Source organism: Tursiops truncatus, chromosome 11 (assembly GCF_011762595.2).
Source record: "Tursiops truncatus isolate mTurTru1 chromosome 11, mTurTru1.mat.Y, whole genome shotgun sequence".
Lineage (NCBI taxonomy): Eukaryota > Metazoa > Chordata > Mammalia > Artiodactyla > Delphinidae > Tursiops > Tursiops truncatus.
In genome coordinates this window covers 8,266,853-8,288,043 of record NC_047044.1, presented here as the reverse complement: position 1 = coordinate 8,288,043, position 21,191 = coordinate 8,266,853, and the positions used below count along the sequence as shown (strand labels likewise).

The 21,191-nt window shown below is 45.2% G+C and overlaps 1 protein-coding gene across 11 annotated transcripts in view; it reads left to right on the top strand.

The window, feature by feature from the left end:
• Positions 1-21,191, top strand: part of SGSM3 (small G protein signaling modulator 3) — a 35,547-nt gene that overhangs the window by 7,783 nt on the left and 6,573 nt on the right. For 9 of the 11 annotated variants that reach the window (XR_004528825.2, XM_033866003.2, XM_033866002.2 and 6 more), the window contains exons 2-6: positions 17,173-17,291; positions 17,812-17,897; positions 18,343-18,409; positions 20,439-20,635; positions 20,709-20,816. Coding sequence is in view for 10 of the 11 variants with exons in the window: in XM_033866003.2 (XP_033721894.1) it covers positions 17,285-17,291; positions 17,812-17,897; positions 18,343-18,409; positions 20,439-20,635; positions 20,709-20,816 (465 nt within the window). In the remaining variant the exon portion in view is untranslated. The remainder of the gene's footprint in view (positions 1-17,172; positions 17,292-17,811; positions 17,898-18,342; positions 18,410-20,438; positions 20,636-20,708; positions 20,817-21,191) is intronic. The other 2 variants (XM_033865996.2, XM_073788144.1) reach the window with 2 other exon arrangements.

The following is a 21,191-nucleotide window of genomic DNA, read 5'->3' as shown; positions in this document are numbered from 1 at the left end:
AACAGCACACTAACTTAAATTGGGGTTTGGATTGTTCTTTGCTTAAGAGGCATTTGGTCCACCCCTAAGGCCTCCCCACTCCCAGGCACGCAGCATGTCACTGTCTCATGGGTGGCTCTGTCCTGAAGGATGCAGCTCCTTACCCATCTCTGGACTGCTGTTCCCTTCCCCTCTGTAGTCCAGGCCACCCCTACCTCCAAATTTCCATTGCTAGACAATCGATAGATCTCTCCTTTTCTAATCTGTGGCTTCAAGGTTTACCTTCCACCTTTAAGGAGCTTATCAAAATATTTTCCCAAAGATAAACCTCCTCTCTGGGAAGCATTCTGGAGCCAACTTTACTTTTTTAAATAAATTTATTTATTTATTTTTGGCTGCGTTGGGTCTCCATTGCTGCACGCGGGCTTTCTCGAGTTGTGGCAAGCAGAGGCTACTCTTCATTGTGGTGTGCGGGCTTCTCATTGCGGTGGCTTCTCTTGTTGCCTAGAGCACAGGCTCTAGGCACACGGGCTTCAGTAGTTGTGGCACGTGGGCTTAGTTGCTCCGTGGCATGTGGGCTCTTCCCGGACGCAGGCAGATTCCTTTCCTTCCTTCCTCCCTTCCTCCCTCCTGCCCGCCCTTCCTTCCTTCCTTCCTTCCTTCCTTCCTTCCTTCTTTCTTCATTGGGTCTTCGGTGCTGTGCGTGGGCTTTCTCTAGTTGTGGCAAGCGGGGTCTACTCTTTGTTGAGGTGCGTGGGCTTCTCAATGCGGTGGCTTCTCTTGTAGCAGAGCACGGGCTCTAGGCGCTCAGGCTCAGTAGTTGTGGCACATGGGCTTAGCTGATCTGCGGCATGTGGGATCTTCCCGGACCAGGGATTGAACCCGTGTCCCCTGCATTGGCAAGTGGATTCTCAAGCACTTCGCCACCAGGGAAGTCCTTGCAGGCGGATTCTTAACCACTGTGCCATCAGGGAAGTCCCAAGAGCCAACTATTAAAATAGTAATTTTCCACTGTCCTATTATTATAATATTATAAAATTTTAGGTTCATTTTAGGGATCACTAGGTTAATTACCTTGCTTCAAGTGACGTATTAAACTCAAATAGCAATAATTTGTTACTAATCTATTCTTTGATTCTGTTTACAAAGCTGACACTATAAAGTAGAAAAGGCACATTTTTTAAAAATCCAAATCCTCTCCCAAACTAGACAAATATACTTCATTTAAAAAAATCTTCAAAGGGCAAGTTCCTCACAGCACTGTTTTTATTGCAAAAATTGCTGTTAGGTGCTTAAATGTTGTATCTACAGATGACTACATTAGTAAATTATAGGACATATGGTTATAAATACTGCATGATTACTGGGGAAATGCTGATAATTTGATGTGCAGTAGAGAAAAATATTTTAAAATCTGAAATATAAGAACTGTGTATGTGTGTAGAGAAAAACCAAAAGAGAGCATAGGAAAGAAGAAAGTGTGATTTATTGAGATGGCAAACTTTTTAAAAAATTTTAGGAAATAGCAGAATTTTAAAAAATTTTGATTTCTGTTAATGTCATTGTGTTAGTATAATTACAAAACTCAGAGGAGAGTCCCGCACTTCCTTCCCATGATAAACCCAGTGACTGTATATGCTGCAGAGATTTTCTTCTGACCTATAGCTTACATGTATCCTGCTACCACTTAAGTCTGTCATCTGTGTTCTCAGTAGAAAAGAGCGGAACTGTGTAAAGTGCCCAGAAGTGCTCGGAAGAAGCTCCCCTGAGCCTCGGGCTCTGACAGCCAGTGTCCTACCTGACCCCAGCTCGGGTGTGGCTGGGGACCAAGTAAGCGCCCGATCTGTGGAGAAAACTCGGGACGGGGAGGCATATCTGTACAAGTAGATTCGGAAATAGCATTTTTTCCCCCTTAGAGTCTGTCTTGCAAATTGATGTACTTTTCTGGTCTCCTGGTTTATAAGCATCTTTTTCCTTTAAACTGCTTTTAGTGACTTTTGCTTTGGGCAGAGTATTTCATTTCAGTGTACTGGAAAGAAACTGCAACTCCATGTGAAGTCATACACCTGGGGATCTTGTTTAGCCTTAAACAAAACAAAACAAAAAATTGGTGTGGAAACCTGGTTTCAGCAGCTTAGGGAGTTCCTGACTTCACAGTTGCTGTTAAGATGTCAGATTCATGCTGAGCAGTGTTAGAAAAGTGTTAGTTACAAATGAGAGAGAAAGTGATCCTTTTCACAGTTATATATATAAGCTATCTCTAATAGTTTGCACCTTTTTTTTCACTTTTGCTTTCTTTGGTTTCGTATAAATCCCTGTGGAGATGGATATTTGAGGTGATAAGTAGTAGCCCTGTGAGAGGAAGAGGAGGGCAGGATACAGAGAAACTGCATGGTTGTTTTAAGTTCAGGCTTCATTTGTGGACCTCAGAAAACTCAAGGACTCATTCTTATTCCCTCAGTGTTCTGTACTTAAACTGTAATTTTTAAAATTGAGATATAATTCATGTACCATAAAAATCACCCTTTTAAAGTATACAATTCAGAGGTTTTCAGTATATTCACTGTTGTGCAACCATCACCACTAATTCCAGAGTATTTTCATCACCCCCAAAAGAAACCACATACCCACTAGTAGTAATTCCCTATTTCCCCCTCCCTCCAGCCCCTGGCAACCACTAATCTACCTTCCTTCTCTATGGATTTGCCTATTCTGAGCATTTTATATAAATAGAATTATACATTGTGTGGTCTTTTGTGACTGGCTTCCTTCACTGAGCATAATGTTTTCAAGGTTCATCCACGTTGGTACATGTGTCAGTACTTCATTCCTTTTTATGGATGAATAATATTCCATTGTATGGATATACACGTTTTGTTTATCCATTCATCACTTGATGGACATTTGGATTGTTTCCACTTTTGGTTTTTTGTTTTCGTTTTGTTTCCACTTTTGGACTATTATAAATAATGCTGTTGTGAACATTCATGTACAATTTTTGATGTGATATATTATTTTTAAACACAATACCTCTGTACTTTTTCAAAAAAGAGAACATTTAAAATCAAAACTAATGAGCCCCATACTCCTACCACAAAATCAGCCATATTCCTTTTTATATTACCTTCAACATGTATATATTATATATTTTTTAAATGGCTGAAATCACATACTATCTTCATGCTGATGACTACTTTTCTTCTCTTCCCTCTTCAACTCACTTCAACTGGACTTCCACCCTCACCATTAAAAATTAAAGCTCTCTCATAAATCGTAGCAATGTTTTCTTTTTTTTTTTTTTTTTTTTTTTTTTGCGGTACGCGGGCCTCTCACTGTTGTGGCCTCTCCCGTTGCGGGGCACAGGCTCAGCGGCCATGGCTCACGGGCCCAGCCGCTCCGCGGCATGTGGGATCTTCCCAGACCGGGGCATGAACCCATGTCCCCTGCATCGGCAGGCGGACTCTCAACTACCGTGCCACCAGGGAAGCCCCGTAGCAATGTTTTCTTAGGTCAGTCTCCCAAGGCAATAGAAATTTAAAAATGGGACCTAATCAAACTTACAAGCTTTTGCACAGCAAAGGAAGCCATAAACAAAACGAAAAGACAACCTACGGAATGGGAGAAAATATTTGCAAATGACGTGACCGACAAGGGCTTAATTTCAATAATACACAAACAGCTCACACAACTCGATAACAAAAAAACAACCCGGGCTTCCCTGGTGGTGCAGTGGTTGAGAGTCCGCCTGCCGATGCAGGGGACACGGGTTCGTGCCCCGGTCCGGGAGGATCCCACGTGCCGCGGAGCGGCTGGGCCCGTGGGCCATGGCCGCTGGGCCTGCGCGTCCGGAGCCCGTGCTCTGCAATGGGAGAGGCCACAACAGTGAGACGCCCGCGTAACGCAAAAAAAAAACAAAAAAAACAAAAAAAAAAACCAACCCAATCAAAAAATGAACAGAAGACCTAAATAGACATTTCTCCAAGGAAGACATGTAGATGGCCAATAGGCACATGAAAAGATGCTCAACATCACTAATTATCAGAGAAGTGCAAATCAAAACTACAATGAGGGGACTTCCCTGGTGGCGCAGTGGTTAAGAATCCACCTGCCAATGCAGGGGACACGGGTTCAAGCCCTGGTCTGGGAAGATTCCACATGCTGCAGAGCAACTAAGCCCGTGTGCCACAACTACTGAGCCCACGTGCCACGACTACTGAAGCCCACGTGCCACAACTGCTGAAGCCCGTGTGCCTAGAGCCCGTGCTCCGCAACAAGAGAAGCCACCACAATGAGAAGCCTGCACACCACAATGAAGAGTAGCCCCCGCTCACCACAACTAGAGAAAGCCCGCGTGCAGCAACGAAGACCCAACACAGCCAAAAAAAAAAAAAAAAGAAACTACAATGAGGTATCACCTCACACCAGTCAGAATGGCCATCATTAAAAAGGCTACAAATAATAAATGCTGGAGAAGGTGTGAAGAAAATGGAGCCCTCCTACACTGTTGGTGGGAATGTAAATTAGTGCAGCCACTCTGGAAAACAGTATGGAGATTCTTTAAAAAACTAAAAATAGAGTTACCATATGATCTAGCATCCCACTCCTGGGGAAAACTCTAATTCAAAAAGATACATGCACCCCAGTGTTCACAGCAGCACTATTTACAAAAGCCAAGACATGGAAGCAACTAAATGCTCATTGAAAAATGAATGGATAAAGAAGATGTGGTATATATATACAATGGGATACCACTCGGCCATGAAAAAGAATAAAATAATGCCATTTGCAGCAACATGAACGGACCTAGAGATTATCATACTAAGTGAAGTAAGTAAAACAGAAAAAGACATATATGGTATCACTTATATGTGGAATCTAAAATATTATACCAATGAACTTATTTATAAAACAAACAGACTCACAGATATAGAAAACAAATTTATGGTTACCAAAGGGGAAGGGGGGAGCGGGATAAATTAGGAGTTTGGGATTAGCAGATACAAACTACTATATATAAAATAGATAAACAACAAGGTCCTTCTGTATAGCACAGGGAACTATATTCCGTATCTTATAATAATGTATAATGGAAACAAATATGAAAAGGAAGATGTATATATATATGTATAACTGAATCACTTTACTGTACACCAGAAACTAACACAACACTGTAAATCAACTATACTTCTATCTTAATTAATTAATTAATTAAAACCAAAAGTTCAAGAAAAATAACACAATTGAAGCTCTTGTCAGTGTCACCACCAACCTCCAGCTTGCCAAACCAACAAACCAATACCAATTCTCTGTCCTCCATAACACCTGACCTCTAAGTAGCACCTGACACTGATGATCACCACCTCCTCGTAGAAACACTTTCTTTTGGTTTCCACAGTGCCACACACTGCTAGTGTTCCTTCTACTTCATTGGTCACTCCTCAAACTATTTTTTGTATATTTTTCTGCCTAACCTCTAAATGTTGGAATGTTCCAGGATCTGGTCCTCGGCCCCCTATTCTGCATTCTCTCCTTAGCCACGACATCTAGTCCTGGTGTTTCTCAGATTCACGTCTCCAGTTATGACTACTGCGAACTCTGTACTCATATATACAATTGCCCAGTTGACCTCTCCACTTAGAGGTCTAATAGACATCCCCACTGAACATGGCCAAAGCAGATTGCTTGCTAACCATGAAACCTGCTCTCCCCCAGTCTCCCTTCATCTTGGTTAATGGGATCTGCACAGTTGCTCAGGTCAAAAGCCTAGGAGACATCATTGATTCTTCCCATTATCTACCTCTATATCTCCAAATTATATCCAGAATCTAGTTACTTGTCATCAACTCAACTGATTTGGTCCAAGATACCATCTGTCACCTGGACCGCTGTAATAGTTTCCACTCTAAACCCCTCTGTAGTTCATTCTTCACAAAGTAGCCAATGCGATTTCTTTAAAAACCTAAGTCAGACCGTGTCATGCCCATGCTCAAAGCTCTTCAATGGCTTCCCATTAAAATGAAGTCCAGAGTCTTTGCTATGAGCAGTAGGCCCTACATAATCCAGGTCGTCCTGCGTTTCCAGTGATATCTGCTACTTTCCCCCTCATTGCTCCATCTCAGACACACGTGTCTTTTATTTCTCCAGTATAATATAAATCTTTTGTTCCTTAAAGTCCTTGCACAAGCCGTTTCCTCTGTTTGAGCTTCTGAGTCTTTGTGGAGGTGACTCCTTATCATTCTGGTGTCAGCTGAAATGTATCTCCTCAGAGAGGCCTTTCCTGACCACCTATCAAAAATAGTCCTGCCCCTACCTGCCTCTGAAATTATTCTTTCATTTACTTGTTTATTGTCTGTTTTCTGTCACTAATATTAATAGCTGGCTTTATTAAGCACATACTATGTGCTATGTATTGTGATAAATATTTACATTTTCTCATTTGTCATCATTTTACAGATGAGGAAACTGCAGGTTCATAAAAGCGAGAACTTTGTCTTGTTTTACTGCTATATCCCTTGCATGTGGAACAGTGTCTGGGGCATAGTAGTTGCTCAAAAAATATTTGTTGGTTGGATAGATGAACAAAAGACTCCTAGATTTATATCTCTAGTTTTTACATCTCCTTGAAGATGTAGACTTGTGTATCCAGTCACCTGCTTAACAGCTCCACTTGGATTTCTAAGAAACATTTAAATTATCCTACAACTCTTCATTCCCTCTTCCCCCAAACCTGTTTCTTTCCCACTCACCAGCATATTAGTAAATGTCATCATCGTAAACCCAGGAATTCAGACCAGAAACCTAGGCCTCACTTTGGGATGCTCCCTTTCTTCACTCCCCACATCCAACCCAGAAGCAAGGCCTATTGGTTCTGCCTCTGGTTATATCTTGAATCCATTTACTTCTCCCCACATCCACTGTCACCACTTTAGTCTCACTCCCCGTCATCTTTCCTGGAGCTTGTGCTTTCAAACTGGTCTCACTGTATCCACTCTTGTCTCTCCACAAGCCATTTGCCAAACGGCAGCCAAAGTGATTTTTTAAAAAACGTGTTAGTTCACGCCACCACCATGTTTAGGATCCTTTTGTAGCTTCCCATTGTCCTTAAAATCTAAATCCTTCACTGTGACCTACAGTTCCTTGACAATCTGGGTGCCTCTACCTCTCCAGTTTCCTCTTACCGTTGTCCCCCTTGTCCATTGTGTTTCAGTTACTGGGCTTTCTCTTCTTCCAAGGCCTTTCCCCACCTGAGAGCCTGTGGACTTGCCTTTCTTTCTGCCCATGACTCTACCCCCATCCTTGCAAGGCTGGCTTCTTGTCCTTGCGGTTTCAATTCAAGTAGTGCTAGTGCGTCAGTGATTCCTTCCCTGGATTCTTTTTGTTTTGGTTTGGTTTTTGGTATTTGGGGGGGTGGTGCAGTAGAAAAAAATAGTAGCTTTATTGCTTTCCCAGGCAAACCTTCCCTGGATTCTATATCACATCACCCTTTTGTTTTATTCAGATCACTTGCCATACTCTGAAATTCTTATTTATTTATCCATCTATTTGTTTTCTGTTTGATTTTCCCCCTCTAGATTGTAAATCATTGTTGCCCTAGCACATGATATGTTTTGGGGAAATATTTGGGGAGTAAATGACAGATACACACGTTTCTGAGTGCACATGCTACATACATTTTCCCTTAATATTATATCATAAATAGTATCCATATTTCTTTAGTCCCTATAATTGGACTTCTTTTTTTTAAATAAATTTATTTATTTTACTTATTTATTTTTGGCTGCATTGGGTCTTTGTTGCTGCGCGCTGGCTTTCTCTAGTTGCGGCAAGCGGGGACTCCTCTTCATTGCAGTGCACGCGCTTCTCATTGCAGTGGCTTCTCTTGTGGAGCACAAGCTCTAGGTGCGTGGGCTTCAGCAATTGTGGCTCACAGGCTCTAGAGCGCAGGCTCAGTAGTTGTGGTGCACAGGCTTAGTTGCTCCGCGGCATGTGGGATCTTCCCGGACCAGGGCTTGAACCCGTGTCCCCTGCATTGGCAGGCGGATTCTTAACCACTGTACCACCAGGGAAGCCCGTACCACAGTTCTTTATCCATTTACCAGTTAAAGGACATTTGAGTTGTTTTCAGATTTTGGCAGTCACAGATAAAGTTGCCACAAACGTTTACATACGGGTTTTTGTGTAAACAAAAGTTTCATTTTCCTTAGATAAACATACCTAGGAGTGCATTTGTTGGGTTGTATGGTAAGTACATGTCTAACTTTATAAGAAACTGCCAAACCCTCTTCCAAAATTGTGGTACCATTTTGCATTTCTACCAGCAGTGTATGAGAGGTCTAGTTGCTCTGAATCCTCGTCAGCACTTAATATTGTCAGGTGGTTTGTTTTTTAATTTAAGCCATTTAATATGTGTATGATAATATCTCATTGTGGTTTTAATTTGCATTCCTTAATAACTAATGACATTAAGTATCTTTCTGTATGCTTGTCATCTGTATATCTTCTTTGTTAATGTTTCTGTTCAAATCTTTTGCCCATTTTATTTTTTTTAATATTAATTTTTGGATGTGTTGGGTCTTAGTTGCGGCATGTGGGCTCTTTGTTGTGACGCACAGGCTTCTATCAAGTTGCGGTGCACGGGCTTCTCTCTGTGGCGCGCAGGCTCCAGAGCACATGGACTCTGTAGTTGTGGCCCCTGCGGTATGTGGGATCTTTGTTCCCCTACCAGGGATCGAACCCATGTCCCGTGCATTGGAAGGTGGATTCTTAACCACTGGACCACCAGGGAAGTTCCGCCCATTTTATTTTTTTAATTGGATTGTTTGTTTCCAGCTCACTGAGTTTAGAGAATTCCTTATATTCTGGATACGTATTCTTTATTAAATGTGTGATTTGAACGTATTTTCTACCACCAGTGGCTTCTGATAAAGTCTAATTTAATCAAGTTTTTTTCTTTTATAGATCATACTTTTAGTGCAATATCTAAGAAATCTTTGCCTAACCAAGGTCACAAACATTTTTTCCTATGTTTTCTTCTAGAAGTTTTGTAGTGATTCTTCTAGGACCATTTGTTGAAAAGACTATCCTTTCTCCATTGAATTGCATTTATATGTTTGTTGAAAATTAATTATTTACTTTCCTAGGGCTGCCATAATAAATTATCACAAAGTGGGTGACTTAGAACAACAGTAATATTGTCTCACAGTTTTGGAGGCCAGAAATCTGAAATCAAGGTGTCGGCAAGGCCATGCTCGCTCTGAAACCGGTAGGGGAGGATCCTTCCTTGCTTCTTCCAGCTTCTAGTAGCCCCAGGCGTTCCTTGGCTTATTACACTATAATTCCAGTCTGTGCTTCACATGGTGTTCTCCCTGTCTCTTCATATTTTCTCTCTATATATATCTGTGTCCAAATTTCCCCTTTTTATAAGGACACGAGTCATAATGGATTAGGGCTTACCTTAATGAGGTCGTCTTAAGTTGGTTAAATCAGCAAAGACCCATTCTCCAAATAAGGTCACATTCTGAGGTACTGAGGGTTGGGACTTCAACATACCTTTTTTGGGGGACACAATTCATAACGTTAATTGACCATATGTATGGGTCTACTTCTGGATTACCTATTCTGTTCCATTGATCTATATGTCTTTCCTTTTGCCAGTGTCACCTGTACTACATGTAGCTTTATAGTAAGTATTGAAATCAGGTAGTGTGAATTCTCCAACTTTCTGCTTTCAAAATTATTTTGAGTATTTTGATTCCTTTGCCTATCCATTTAAATTTTAGAATCAGCTTGTCAGTTTCTGCAAGATATCCTACTGGGATTTTGTTTTGTTTTGTTCTGAGTATAGCTGCTTTACACTGCTGTGTCCGTTCCTGCTGTACAGCATAGTGAATCAGCCATACGTGTACATATATCCCCTCTTTTTTGGATTTCCTTCCCATTTAGGTCACCACAGAGCACTAAGTAGAGTTCCCTGTGCTATACAGTAGGTTCTCATTAGTTATCTATTTTATATATAGTAGTGCATATATGTCAGCCCCAATCTCCCAATTCATCCCACGCTCCCCTTTCCCCTTTGGTATCAATACGTTTGTTGTCTATGTCTCTATTTCTGCTTTGCAAATAAGATCATCTATACCATTTTTCTAGATTCCACATATATGCGTTAATATATCATATTTGTTTTTCTCTTTCTGACCTAACTTCTCCCTGTATGACTCCTACTGGGATTTTGATTGGAATTACGTTGACTCCTTTCCTTGTTCCCAATCTTAGGGGGAAAGCATTCGGTCATTTGTCATTAAGTATGATGTTAACTGTAGGATTTTTGTAGATGCCTTTTATTAGGTTAAGGAAGCTTCCTCTATTTCTAGATCTCTGAGAGTTTTTATCATGAATGGATGTTGACTTTTGCCAAATGCTTCTTTTGCATCTATTGAGATAGTCATATAGTTTTTCTTCTTCAGTCTGTTGATATACTGAATTACATTGGTTGACTTTTTAAATATTGAACAAGTCTTGCATTCCCAAGATAAATCCCACTTGGTCATGATGGTATTGTTTTTATGTATTGTAGAACTTATCGGCAAAAGTTGTTCATAATATTCTCTTATTATCCATTTAATGCCTCCAGGATCTGTAGTAATGTATCCTCTTCCATTCCTGATAATATTGGTAATCTGTGTCTTCTTGTTTTTCCTGTTCAGTCTGATCAGAGGTTTGATTTTATTGATCTCTAAAGGAACAGATTTTGGTTTCATTGATTTTTCTCTTTTTTTTTGTTTTCCATTTTATTGATTTCTGTTATCTTTATTGTTTATTGCTTTTTTTTCTTCTGCATACTTTGGACTAAATTTACCAATAAATTCAACAACTTGGATAGTGGACAGATTCCTTGAAAGTGCACAAACTATCAAAGCTCACTCAGGAGACTTCCCTGGTGGCGCAGTGGTTCAGAATCCGCCTGCCAATGCAGGGGACATGGGTTCGAGCCCCAGTCCGGGAAGATCCCACATGCTGCGGAGCTACTAAGCCCGTGCGCCACAACTACTGAGCCTGCGCTCTAGAGCCCGCGAGCCACAACTACTGAAGCCCGCGCACCTAGAGCCCATGCTCCGCAACAAGAGAAGCCACAGCAATGAGAAGCTTGCCCACCTCGACGAAGAGTAGCCCCCGCTCCTTGCAACTAGAGAAAGCCTGCGCGCAGCAACAAAGACCCAATGCAGCCAAAAATAAATAAATTTATTTTAAAGAAAAAGCTCACTCAGGAGGCATAAAGGTAATCTGAATAGCCTTATCTCTATGAAAGAAATTGTAGTTGAAAATCTTTCCATGAAGGAAACTCCAGGCACAGGAGACTTCATTGGTGATTTCCTTTCAACATTTAAGGAAGAAATAATACCAGTTTCTACACAAACTCTTCCTGAAAATGGAAGAGGGGGGACTACTTCCCAAATCATTCTATAAAGCAGATATCATCCTGATACCAAACCTGAAAAAGGTGTTATTAGGAAAGAAAACTACAACCAAACATCCTTCATGAACATAGATGCAAAAATTCTTAACAGAGTTTGGGCAAATTGCATTCCACAATTTCTGAAAAGGAAAATACATGACAATGACTCGGTAGGGTGAGCTTCAGGTAGTATTCCTTGTGTTGCTTGCAGGTGCTCTCTTCCCTACCTTGGGTAGCTTCCTCACACACACGCTCTGACCAGTATTCACATGAAGGTTTGGGGGTGCTCTCTGCAGATTTCTGGAGCTCTCTGTGCAAGTCTCTGCTCTGCAACTTCAGGCTGCTTCGGCCACCTCTAGCTCCCAACTCAGCTCCTCTGCCCTCCTGGGTGCCCAGTCCTGGCTGCAGACTCTCTCCAGGCGGTAGCGGGCCGTCACAGGGCTCAGCTCAATTGTTTTCTCTGTCTCAGGCTTCACTGTCCTGTGCTGCCTGTCATCCAATGTTTGAAAACCATCGTTTCATGTATCTTTCTGGCTTTTTAGTTGTTCAGGTTGGGAAAGTAAATCCAGGCCTTGTAACTCCATCTTGGCCAAAAGCGGAAGTCCATAACTGGAATGTGAAATGATTAAATCACATTTTATTGTGTCAGTATACCCAGATTTGATCAATTCCCCTAATGTTTGACATGTAAATTGTCCTCATGTTTTTGTTGTGTAGGTGATGCTGAAGTAGACCTTTTCATGTACATACCTTTCCGCGTCTATTGAATTATTTCCTTAAGATAAGTTTCCAGGAGAATAGTTACTGGATCAAAAGGCATTTTAAAAACTGACAGTCTTTTAATCTGCCTCCAGTATATTTCTTGTTTTTCAAAAGTTTCTGCCTCTCAGTACCCCTGTGACAACAGTAGGGCCGCCAGTGACGTGGCTGCCTTAGCCAGCTCCCAGATGGCTGCTTTCAGGAAGGTTTCCATAGTGACCGGAGGCTGGAAAAACCTGCCTGCCCAGATTAGCAATATCACTTCTGGCTCCTGTTGGGAACTTGGGGACTAGGGGGTAGTTGGTAAGAGAAATGGCATATACGTATTATTGCAGAGACTCATTAAAATATATCCAGATCTGACCGTTTCTCACTGTCCCCATGGTAGCAAAGCCAACATTATTCCTACTGCGTCACCCCCTCCTGCCCTGCAGTCTTCTCTGTACAGCAGCCAGAGAGAGCTTTGAAATCCTAAATCAGATTCAGGTTTGCCTCTGCTCAGAGCCCTCCTGTAAGGAGAATAAGTTCCAGTTCTGTACTGCACTGCAAGGCCCTCTTGAGCAGGCTTCGCCCCCCACTGTGCTTCCTCCTCCTCCCCAGCCCCTCTCCCCTGCAGCAGCTGCACCTGCCACGTCTGGTCCAGCCTTGTCTTCACCCTGCTGCTCCTGCTACCTGGATCTTCCTTCCCTCAGGAGCCATAGGACTTGGTCTCCCACTTCCTTTTGTTTGGGTCTTTGCTTGGATGTCACCTTATCCTCAGAGAGCTTTTCCTGACCACGTTAGCTACATGGCTCCTCTCTTCTGACTCTCCTATACCTTTATCCTGCTTTATTTTCCTCAGACTACTGTAGTTAGCACCATCTAACACAGCTGTGTTTATGTTCGTTGTCTGATTCTCTGCTGTGATGTAATGGCTGGGACTTTGGTTTTTTACTGCTGCGTCTCAACCCTTAGAACCATGTGTGGTTCATGGCGGTGCTCAGTAACTGTTGAGTGAATGAATGAGGTGGGCAAGCCAAGGCTGGGAAAGGGAGCTGCGGACTGAGAACTGTCTTACCAGCCCCCTCAGTCCTCCACAGCCAGAGACAGCTCCTTTCTTCCACTTATAGACAACGCCTGCTTCCTCCATACTTTCTCTGCCCTTCTGGAAGAAACAGCCAAATCACTACCTCTGAGGCGTCAGTGATGAGGAGTCTTTCTGATGATCCCAGCTAGCATGTGTTACATTGAACCATACGAAGTTGTCGTTTTTACAGGTTGTAATGGCTGGGTATCAGCAGTATCACATGGCCTTGAGTAACCTCAGTGTAGAGGGCCCAGATATTCACAGTAACTTTCTGGAAATTATGAGGACTCCTGCTAATTGCCTGATGCTTCCTGAGCACTTGCTGTGTGTCAGTGTGCTGGGGCTCTTTGCATTCTCACTTCATCCTCGTAACCACTGTGAGACGTAGGTACCGTTGCTCCAGTCTATGGAGAAGAAAACTGAGACTCAAAGAGGTGACGTGAACGTGCCCAAGGTTATAAGAAGGGGGGAGCCGCAGAGCCAGGATTTGAGTCCACATCTGTCCGACCGGAGAGGTCTTCACTTTGACCGCAGCGCCGTCCGGCCTCTGCACAAAGGTGGCAGAGGATGAGCTCGGAAGCCTTGCCCTCCTAACGCTGGTGCCACAGCAGCGTGCCTGCCCAGGGCTCCAGGCTGGCGGTGGCCTCGCTGAGCATGGGGTTATTTCCTGGCACTGTCAAGCTGGTGGCCGAGTGACATCATCTCCCCAGGTGGGGGTGGGGGGAGCATGGTGGGGCAGGGGGCACAGTTATCAGGGTCCGTTTGGGAGACCGTACGTGCATCTCTTCTAGGCTTGTTTTCTCACGTGTGAGGACCAGAGATAGTCTGCTTCAGAATATGCTGTGAGGACTGAATGATGACATGATTTTAAGAACTTCTAGCTCAGTCCCTTTAATGTTAAAATACTTGCTCCATCCAGCACAGAATTCTGATTCAAATCAGGCCCCGCATACCTGTTACACTGAAGGAACACGTTACGTTTTCCTCACGCAGAACAGACAGACAAGTCTAGGATGGCTGGCCCATTAGGGAAGCGGGTTCTGCCATCTGTTTCTCAGCAAGGCTTGTCTGGAAGCAAGAGGGCTCCCTCCCAGCTGGGCATCAAAGCCTCCACGATGGGCATTTAGCCCAAATGTGGCCTGGTCAGGGTGTGTCTGGGGGCAGGAGTAGAGGTTGGTGACCCAGCTGAGCTGCCTTTGGAACAAGCTGTTTGGCCCCAGATTTGCAAGTGTGTCTTTAAAGAGAACTGGGATTTTTTTCACGTGCCCATTTTTCAACATTTGCTGGAGGAAAGGGTCCATAGGGCAATGTTTTCTCACAGTGCCCTCGAAGTGGTTCTTTGATTTTCCTTTTTTGTTTCTTTCTCACCTGACCCTTCTCATTTACCCCGAATTCCCAACAGCAGACAGCACTTAGGAGACGAGGCCAACAGCTGTCACCTCTGAGGTCCCGTCACTTGAAAATGGCAAAAGGAGGTCTAGGCCTAGGTGAATATGATACCAAAACCTAGAAGGCAACTTGCCCTAAAATATTTCACCCACATCTCCATTGTTACCTTCCATTTATGTTACCTTCCTTTCATTTCACAGTTAGAAGTAAAAGGCTTCATATTCAGAAAAAGGCTGAGAAAGCCACCCCTCAAACTGCATTTCTGTTGAAGCTCGAGTGGGTGATAATAGGCTCTTGCCTGTTCTAATAGGAGCAGGCTAGAAATAGGAACTCAGAGGGAGCCCAAGTGCTGACGCATCAGTTGATGGCTTATTTAATTTTTTTAAATTGAGATATAATTCACATGCTACAAAGTTCGCTATTTTTAAAGTGTATAATTCAGTGGTTTGAGTATTTCATACTGTTGTGTAACTATCACCACTCTCCAATTCCAGAACACATTTCATCTCTGCAAATAGAAACCCTGTACCCATTAGCAGTCACTGTGCCTTCCCCTGTCCTCCAGCCCTTGGCAGTCACTAATCTACTTTCTGTGTCTAGGGGTTTGCCTCTTCTGGACATTTCATTTAAATAGAGTCATACAATATTCATCCTCTTGTGACTGGCATCTTTAACTGAGCATAATATTCTTAAGGTTCACCTGTGTTATTAGCACTTCATTCCATTTTAAAGCTGAATAATATTCCATTGTATGGATGTTCTATGCATTTCCTATATCCCTTCATCAGTACTTGGACATATGGGTTGTTTCTGCTTTTTTGGTTATGATGAGTAACTCTGCTGTGAACATCCAAGTACGAGTTTCTGTGTGGACTCTTGCTTTCATTTCTTGTGGGTAAATAACTAGGAGCAGAATTCCTGGGTCATGTGGTAACCCTGTGTTTCACCTTTTGAGGAGCTGTCAGTACTTTCCACAGCAGCCCACCATTTTACGTTCCCACCAGTAGAGTATGAGGCTTCCAATTTCACCACATCCTCACCTTTTTGATGTTGAAGATAAGTTTTAATGGCAGGTGCCTGCTGCTGTAGGACAGACAGGAGCTGTGTGCCTAAGTGTAGTCATCCCACATGGCCAAACACTGCTCTTAAGACTTTTGTCTCCAGGGACTTCCCTGGTGGCGCAGTGGTTAAGACTGCCTACCAATGCAGGGCACACGGGTTCGAGCCCTGGTCTGGGAAGATTCCACATGTCATGGAGCAACTAAGCCTGTGCGCCACAACTACTGAGCCTGCGCTCTAGAGCCCGCGAGCCACAACTACTGAGCCCATGTGCCACAACTACTGAAGCCCGCGTGCCTAGAGCCCGTGCTCTGCAACAAGAGAAGCCACTGCAGTGAGAAGCCCGCGCACTGCAACAAAGAAAGAGTAGCCCCCGCTCACCACAACTAGAGAAAAGCCTGTGGGCAGCAACGAAGACACAATGCAGCCAAAAATAAATAAAATAAAATATTTTTTTAAAAAAAGACTTTTGTCTCCAGTATGCCATCCTCGTGGGTGTGAAGTGGAATCTCATTGTGGTTTTGCTGTGCATTTCCCTGATGACTAATGATGTCGGGCATCTTTTTACCTGCTCATTGGCCATTTACGTCTCTTCTTTGGAGAAATGTCTATTTAAATCTTATGCCCATTTTTATTTATTTCTTGTTAATATTTATTTATTTATTTTGGCTGCTCTGGATCTTAGTTGTGGCACGTGAGATCTTTTAGCTGTGGCATGAGGACTTCTTAGTTGTGGCATGCGGGGTGTAGTTCCCTGACCAGGGATCGAACCCGGGCCCCCTGCATTGGGAGTGTGGGGTCTTAACCACTGGACCACCAGGGAAGTCCCCTTATGCCCATTTTTAAATTGGGCTGTTTGTCATTTCAATTGTTGAGTCATTTTTTAAGAGGACAAAAAAAGTAGGGAGGCAGGGGTTAAACAGTGACGTGAGAAACTTAGATGGCAATTTCCTAGTTTCCCAGCTGTGAGGTGCTGGAAGGTGTGGTCGAGCAGACTGGTGGATGAAGTGGAAACGTCAGTGTCGCGTGAGTGGAGGTACGGACTCAGAAGTGTTGTACCTAAGTGATTCCTCAAAAATCCTGGCTCAGGCACCTATTCTTGGAAGTTTTGGTGGTGGCTGATTGTTGTTTTCTTTTTTAAGAAACATTTGCCTGAGTACAGAGCATCAGGAAGTCTGTCTGTGTGATCCTCTCCTTCCTTAGTAGTATGGGAACTGAGCAGACCCTCCTCTTGGCTCACAGAGCTGTTGGAGAACAATAGTTTTGTAGCTTCTTCAAAGTGTATGCTCTCGGATGAAATGTTCAGAATGGGAGGCTTTTTCTTTCAAGTGTGACTTTTCCTTCCCTGTCAAACAGTGGCCAGGATTTACCTCCCCACCACCTCTGGGCCAGCAAATCAGAGTTGGGTAGAAAGGACTCCCAGGAGAGGGGCTGCGTTAAATGACTTTCCTCTTTGCACTCCTACCAGGGCAAATGCTTCTGGACCAGATGAAGCTTGAGGAGCCTTCCAGCTGTAAGATATTAGGATAGGAAACTCCCGAGTCTGGATCTACAGAAGACTTGCCTGTCCTCTCCACACAATGTCAGGTGGGAGGCAGGGGCCTGGCTTGGACATGGGGCGACAGGCTCTCCAGGGGGAAGGGGGTCTTATCCAGGAGGACACCCCGGTGGGAGGGAAGCAGGCTTGTTTTCCACGGACCTTCGAGGGTCACGTGGACCGCCCAGGTAATGGAGGAAGGAGGAAGTCTTCTGATGGGCATCTGGGAGAGCTACTGCAACTCTCTTCTCAGTTTTCCTGAATCCCTGTCCTCTCCTTCCAGCCTGAAAATCCTCACTCACAGGTGGAGGGAGAGGCAAGGAGATGAAGTCAGGTTATGTCTTGTAACACACTGCTGGCTTCCTTTTCCTTCCTCCAGAAAGTTGCACTTTGCTAGGTTTCTCCCCTCCCCCATCCATCCCACTCTAGATGGTCCAGTCCTTTAATGCTGGCACTCTGGGGGGTGGGACGGTGGGGAGAAGAAGGGAGAGGGGGTGTCTCAACTTGAATTTTCCCCCTGAATGCTCTGCATTTTCTTCATCTCCTATTCCTGGTCCTTTTTGGTTTTAGGAAGCCACATACCTTCTGCCAGTGGCCCCTTCTCAGCCCTGACTCCTAGCATGTGGCCCCAGGAGATCCTGGCCAAGTACACACAGGTACAGCAGTCAGCCAGTGGGCGCCAGTGGCTCTGCTCCCACGCTGGGGCACCCAAGGGGACCCACCGCCCGCTGCAGGCATCCTGGGAGGGGGGCCACTCCCCCGTATTCACACAGGGTCAGAAGCCCCCATCAGAGACAGTATCTTAGCTCCACGTTCCCTGTGAATCGGACATTAGGTTGGGGAACAAGTATGGCACTCTGCTCTCAGTATTACGGGGACACAGAAATACTTAAAACGTGTTTCTTGCCTTGATTTTATCTTCGACCTCTGAGGAAAACAAGGAAAACTCTGGGAGAATTCAAGAGGGTCGTGGCCCCCGGAGCTGAGTGATGACCACAGAAGCTTCAGGGAACGGTGGCCTTTGGTCTGAGTCAGGGAGGCTAGGAGGCATGGCAGCAGTGCACACAGCCCCAGGCTGACTCTTCCTACTCCTGGATCTAGAAGGAAGAGGCAGTGGAGCAACCAGAGTTCTGCTATGATGAGTTCGGCTTCCGCGTGGACAAGGAAGGTGAGATAGCCCCTCGGGTGTAATCTCTCCACTGTCCTTGGGGAGGACCAGCTCCAGTGACTGATTACACTGCTGTGGCCTCGGGCTCTAGATGTTCTACCCAGATGTTCCAGAATCAGGGACAGAGCCATATCCGACGGTGATGCTGTTAGAAGTATCTGGAATCCTTTGGGTTTTTTTTTTTTGCCACGTTGTGCAGCTTGCGGGATCTTAGTTCTCCAACCAGGGATTGAACCCACGCCCTTGGCAGTGAAAGCACTGACTCCTAACCACTGGACCACCAGGGAATTCCCTGGGTTTTTTTTTTAAGATTAATTTTATTGATCTTCATATGATAATAAAAGCAATAATGTTCATTATAGAGAATTTTAAATGTACATCAAGATATAAAGATTAAAACAAATTAACCCATTATCCTACAACCTGAAGATAACTGCTGACATTTCTGTGTATTTTTTTCCTGGCTTTGTGTGTATCCATATGTAACTTTTCATAACTAAGATGATATCATATACATGTTTTTATATTGCTCTTATATCTCTTAACATTATTCCATGAGCATTTTTTCTGTCTGTTAAGACCTCTTTAAAGCATGTTTTTCAGTGGCTGCGTACTATCCCTGTAATTACAATGGATTTGTCATTTTTTTGTTGTTTTTTAAAAAATTTACTTTTGGCTGCATTGGGTCTTCGTTGCTGTACGAGGGCTTCTCATTGCAGTGGCTTCTCTTGTTGCAGAGCACGGGCTCGAGGTGCGCGGGCTTCAGTAGTTGTGGCACACGGGCTTAGTTACTCCACGGCATGTGGGATCTTCCTAGACCAGGGTTCGAACCCATGTCCCCTGCATTGGCAGGCGGATTCTTAATCACTGCGCCACCAGGGAAGTCACTGTTGTCATATTTTTATAACCACTCTTCTGTAAGTGGGCCCCTAGGCCATTTCCATTATTTTCTACTGTAAATACACCTGCTGTTGCCGAGTGGGCTGCTGGAAAGCTGTCTGCCAGAACCCAGGGTAGCCTGTCACCAACCAGACGTTAACTGACTGAGACCATTCACCTTCAGGTCACTCATACTCCCAGTTCTGATGAGTCTTCCTTGTTCTCTAGTTTGCAGGCAGACATTCAGAAGGTAAAAGCTGGGCCTGAGAGGAGCACAGGGAACTTTCTAGTATGATGGAAGTATTCTGTGTCTTGATGGGGACAGCGTTTAGACTGTCAGTGCTTAGACATTTGTTTATTGATACTCAACAAGGTGTACACTTAAAGTTTGTGCACTTTATGTGAATTCACTGAAGGTGAAGTTTCAGAAAGTGGAGGCCAAGGGCATGGCTTTAGGATGAGTAAGGATGAGGCTCTGTGGGGCGGCCCTGCCCCACTGTGCATCCCCAGTGCCTCAAACAGGTGGTCTTGGCCTCGTGAGTTCCCAGGCAGTAAACAAACAAACAAATGTATGCTGGGGGCAAGAAGAGGCTGGGAGAGGAGGGGAGGTGGGGGACGTTTGAACAGAGACTGGGAGGAAGTGAGGCAGTGAGTGTGGCCAGGAAGGAGAATAACAGGTGCAGAGGCCCTGAGGCGAGTGGATTTGTGGGAAAGAGCTGGGGTGGAGGGAGCAGGGCGCGAGGAGGTGGGGTCGGGTGCTTTGTCTGTGTGACAGGCTCTGAGCTGTGACAGGGCTGTGAGCAGCCTCTAGGGAGGCAGGGCAGGACTAGGCGGCCGCTGAGGAGGCTGTCGCTCTAACCCAGAAGAGAGATGGCAGCTTGGACTAGGGCCGTAGTCGGAGGGGCGAGAGGGCCGAGGTTCTGCCTGTGCTCTGAAGCGGGGGAGCCTGAGCACCTGGTGGGGGGGGGCCTCGCGGATCTGGTTTGGGGGTGAAAGCGAAGAGTTCGCGCTGGCTGTTCGGGGTGCCACGGGAGATGGTTGGAAAGGTGGCCCTGGCTTTTGGCGGTGAGATCCGGGCGGCGGACCCAGAGCCCAGTCCTCTGCTCTCGGGGCACAGGCGGCGGGGGTCGCTCTCCCTCCTCCCTCACAGGCACAGACGGCGCCCCCCGCCCAGGCCAGCTGCTGGAGGACCCCCCCCAGAGGCTGCGCTGGCAGGCCCACCTGGAGTTCACCCACAACCACGACGTGGGAGACCTCACCTGGGACAAGATAGCCATCTCCCTGCCCCGCTCAGAGAAGCTCCGCTCCCTGGTGCTGGCCGGGGTGCCGCACAGCATGAGGCCGCAGGTGAGGCGGGGCCCACGGGGGCCGCGGGCTTCAGGGGCCCCCTGGGGACTGAGCGCCGTGCTCCCCCCATCAGCTGTGGATGCGGCTCTCCGGGGCCCTGCAGAAGAAGAGGAACTCCGAGCTGTCCTACCGAGAGATCGTGAAGGACAGCGCCAACGATGAGACCGTTGCTGCCAAGCAGGTGGGGCCCTGTTTAGGGGGGCGGGGGGTCAGGGGGAGGCCCTTCAAGGGGGCCTGGAAGAGCTCGGCAGCCGTGAGGCAGCCCTGGGCAGTCCTTGCACCTACAGACATGTGCCTGGAGCCAGCCAGTTTCCTCCTGGTCCCTCTGTGGTGGGTGTGGGGGGAGGGATTGTCAAAAAGGCCACCGGACCGGTGCACATTAGGATCCCCTGGAGATTTTTTTTAAATGTTTTATTTATTTATTTTGGCTGTGTCGGGACTTTGTTACAGCACATGGGATCTTTCGTCGTGGCACGCGGGCTTTTCTCTAGTTGGGGCCTGCGGGCTGAGTTGCCCTGCGGCACGTAGGATCTTAGTTCCCCGAACAGGGATTGAA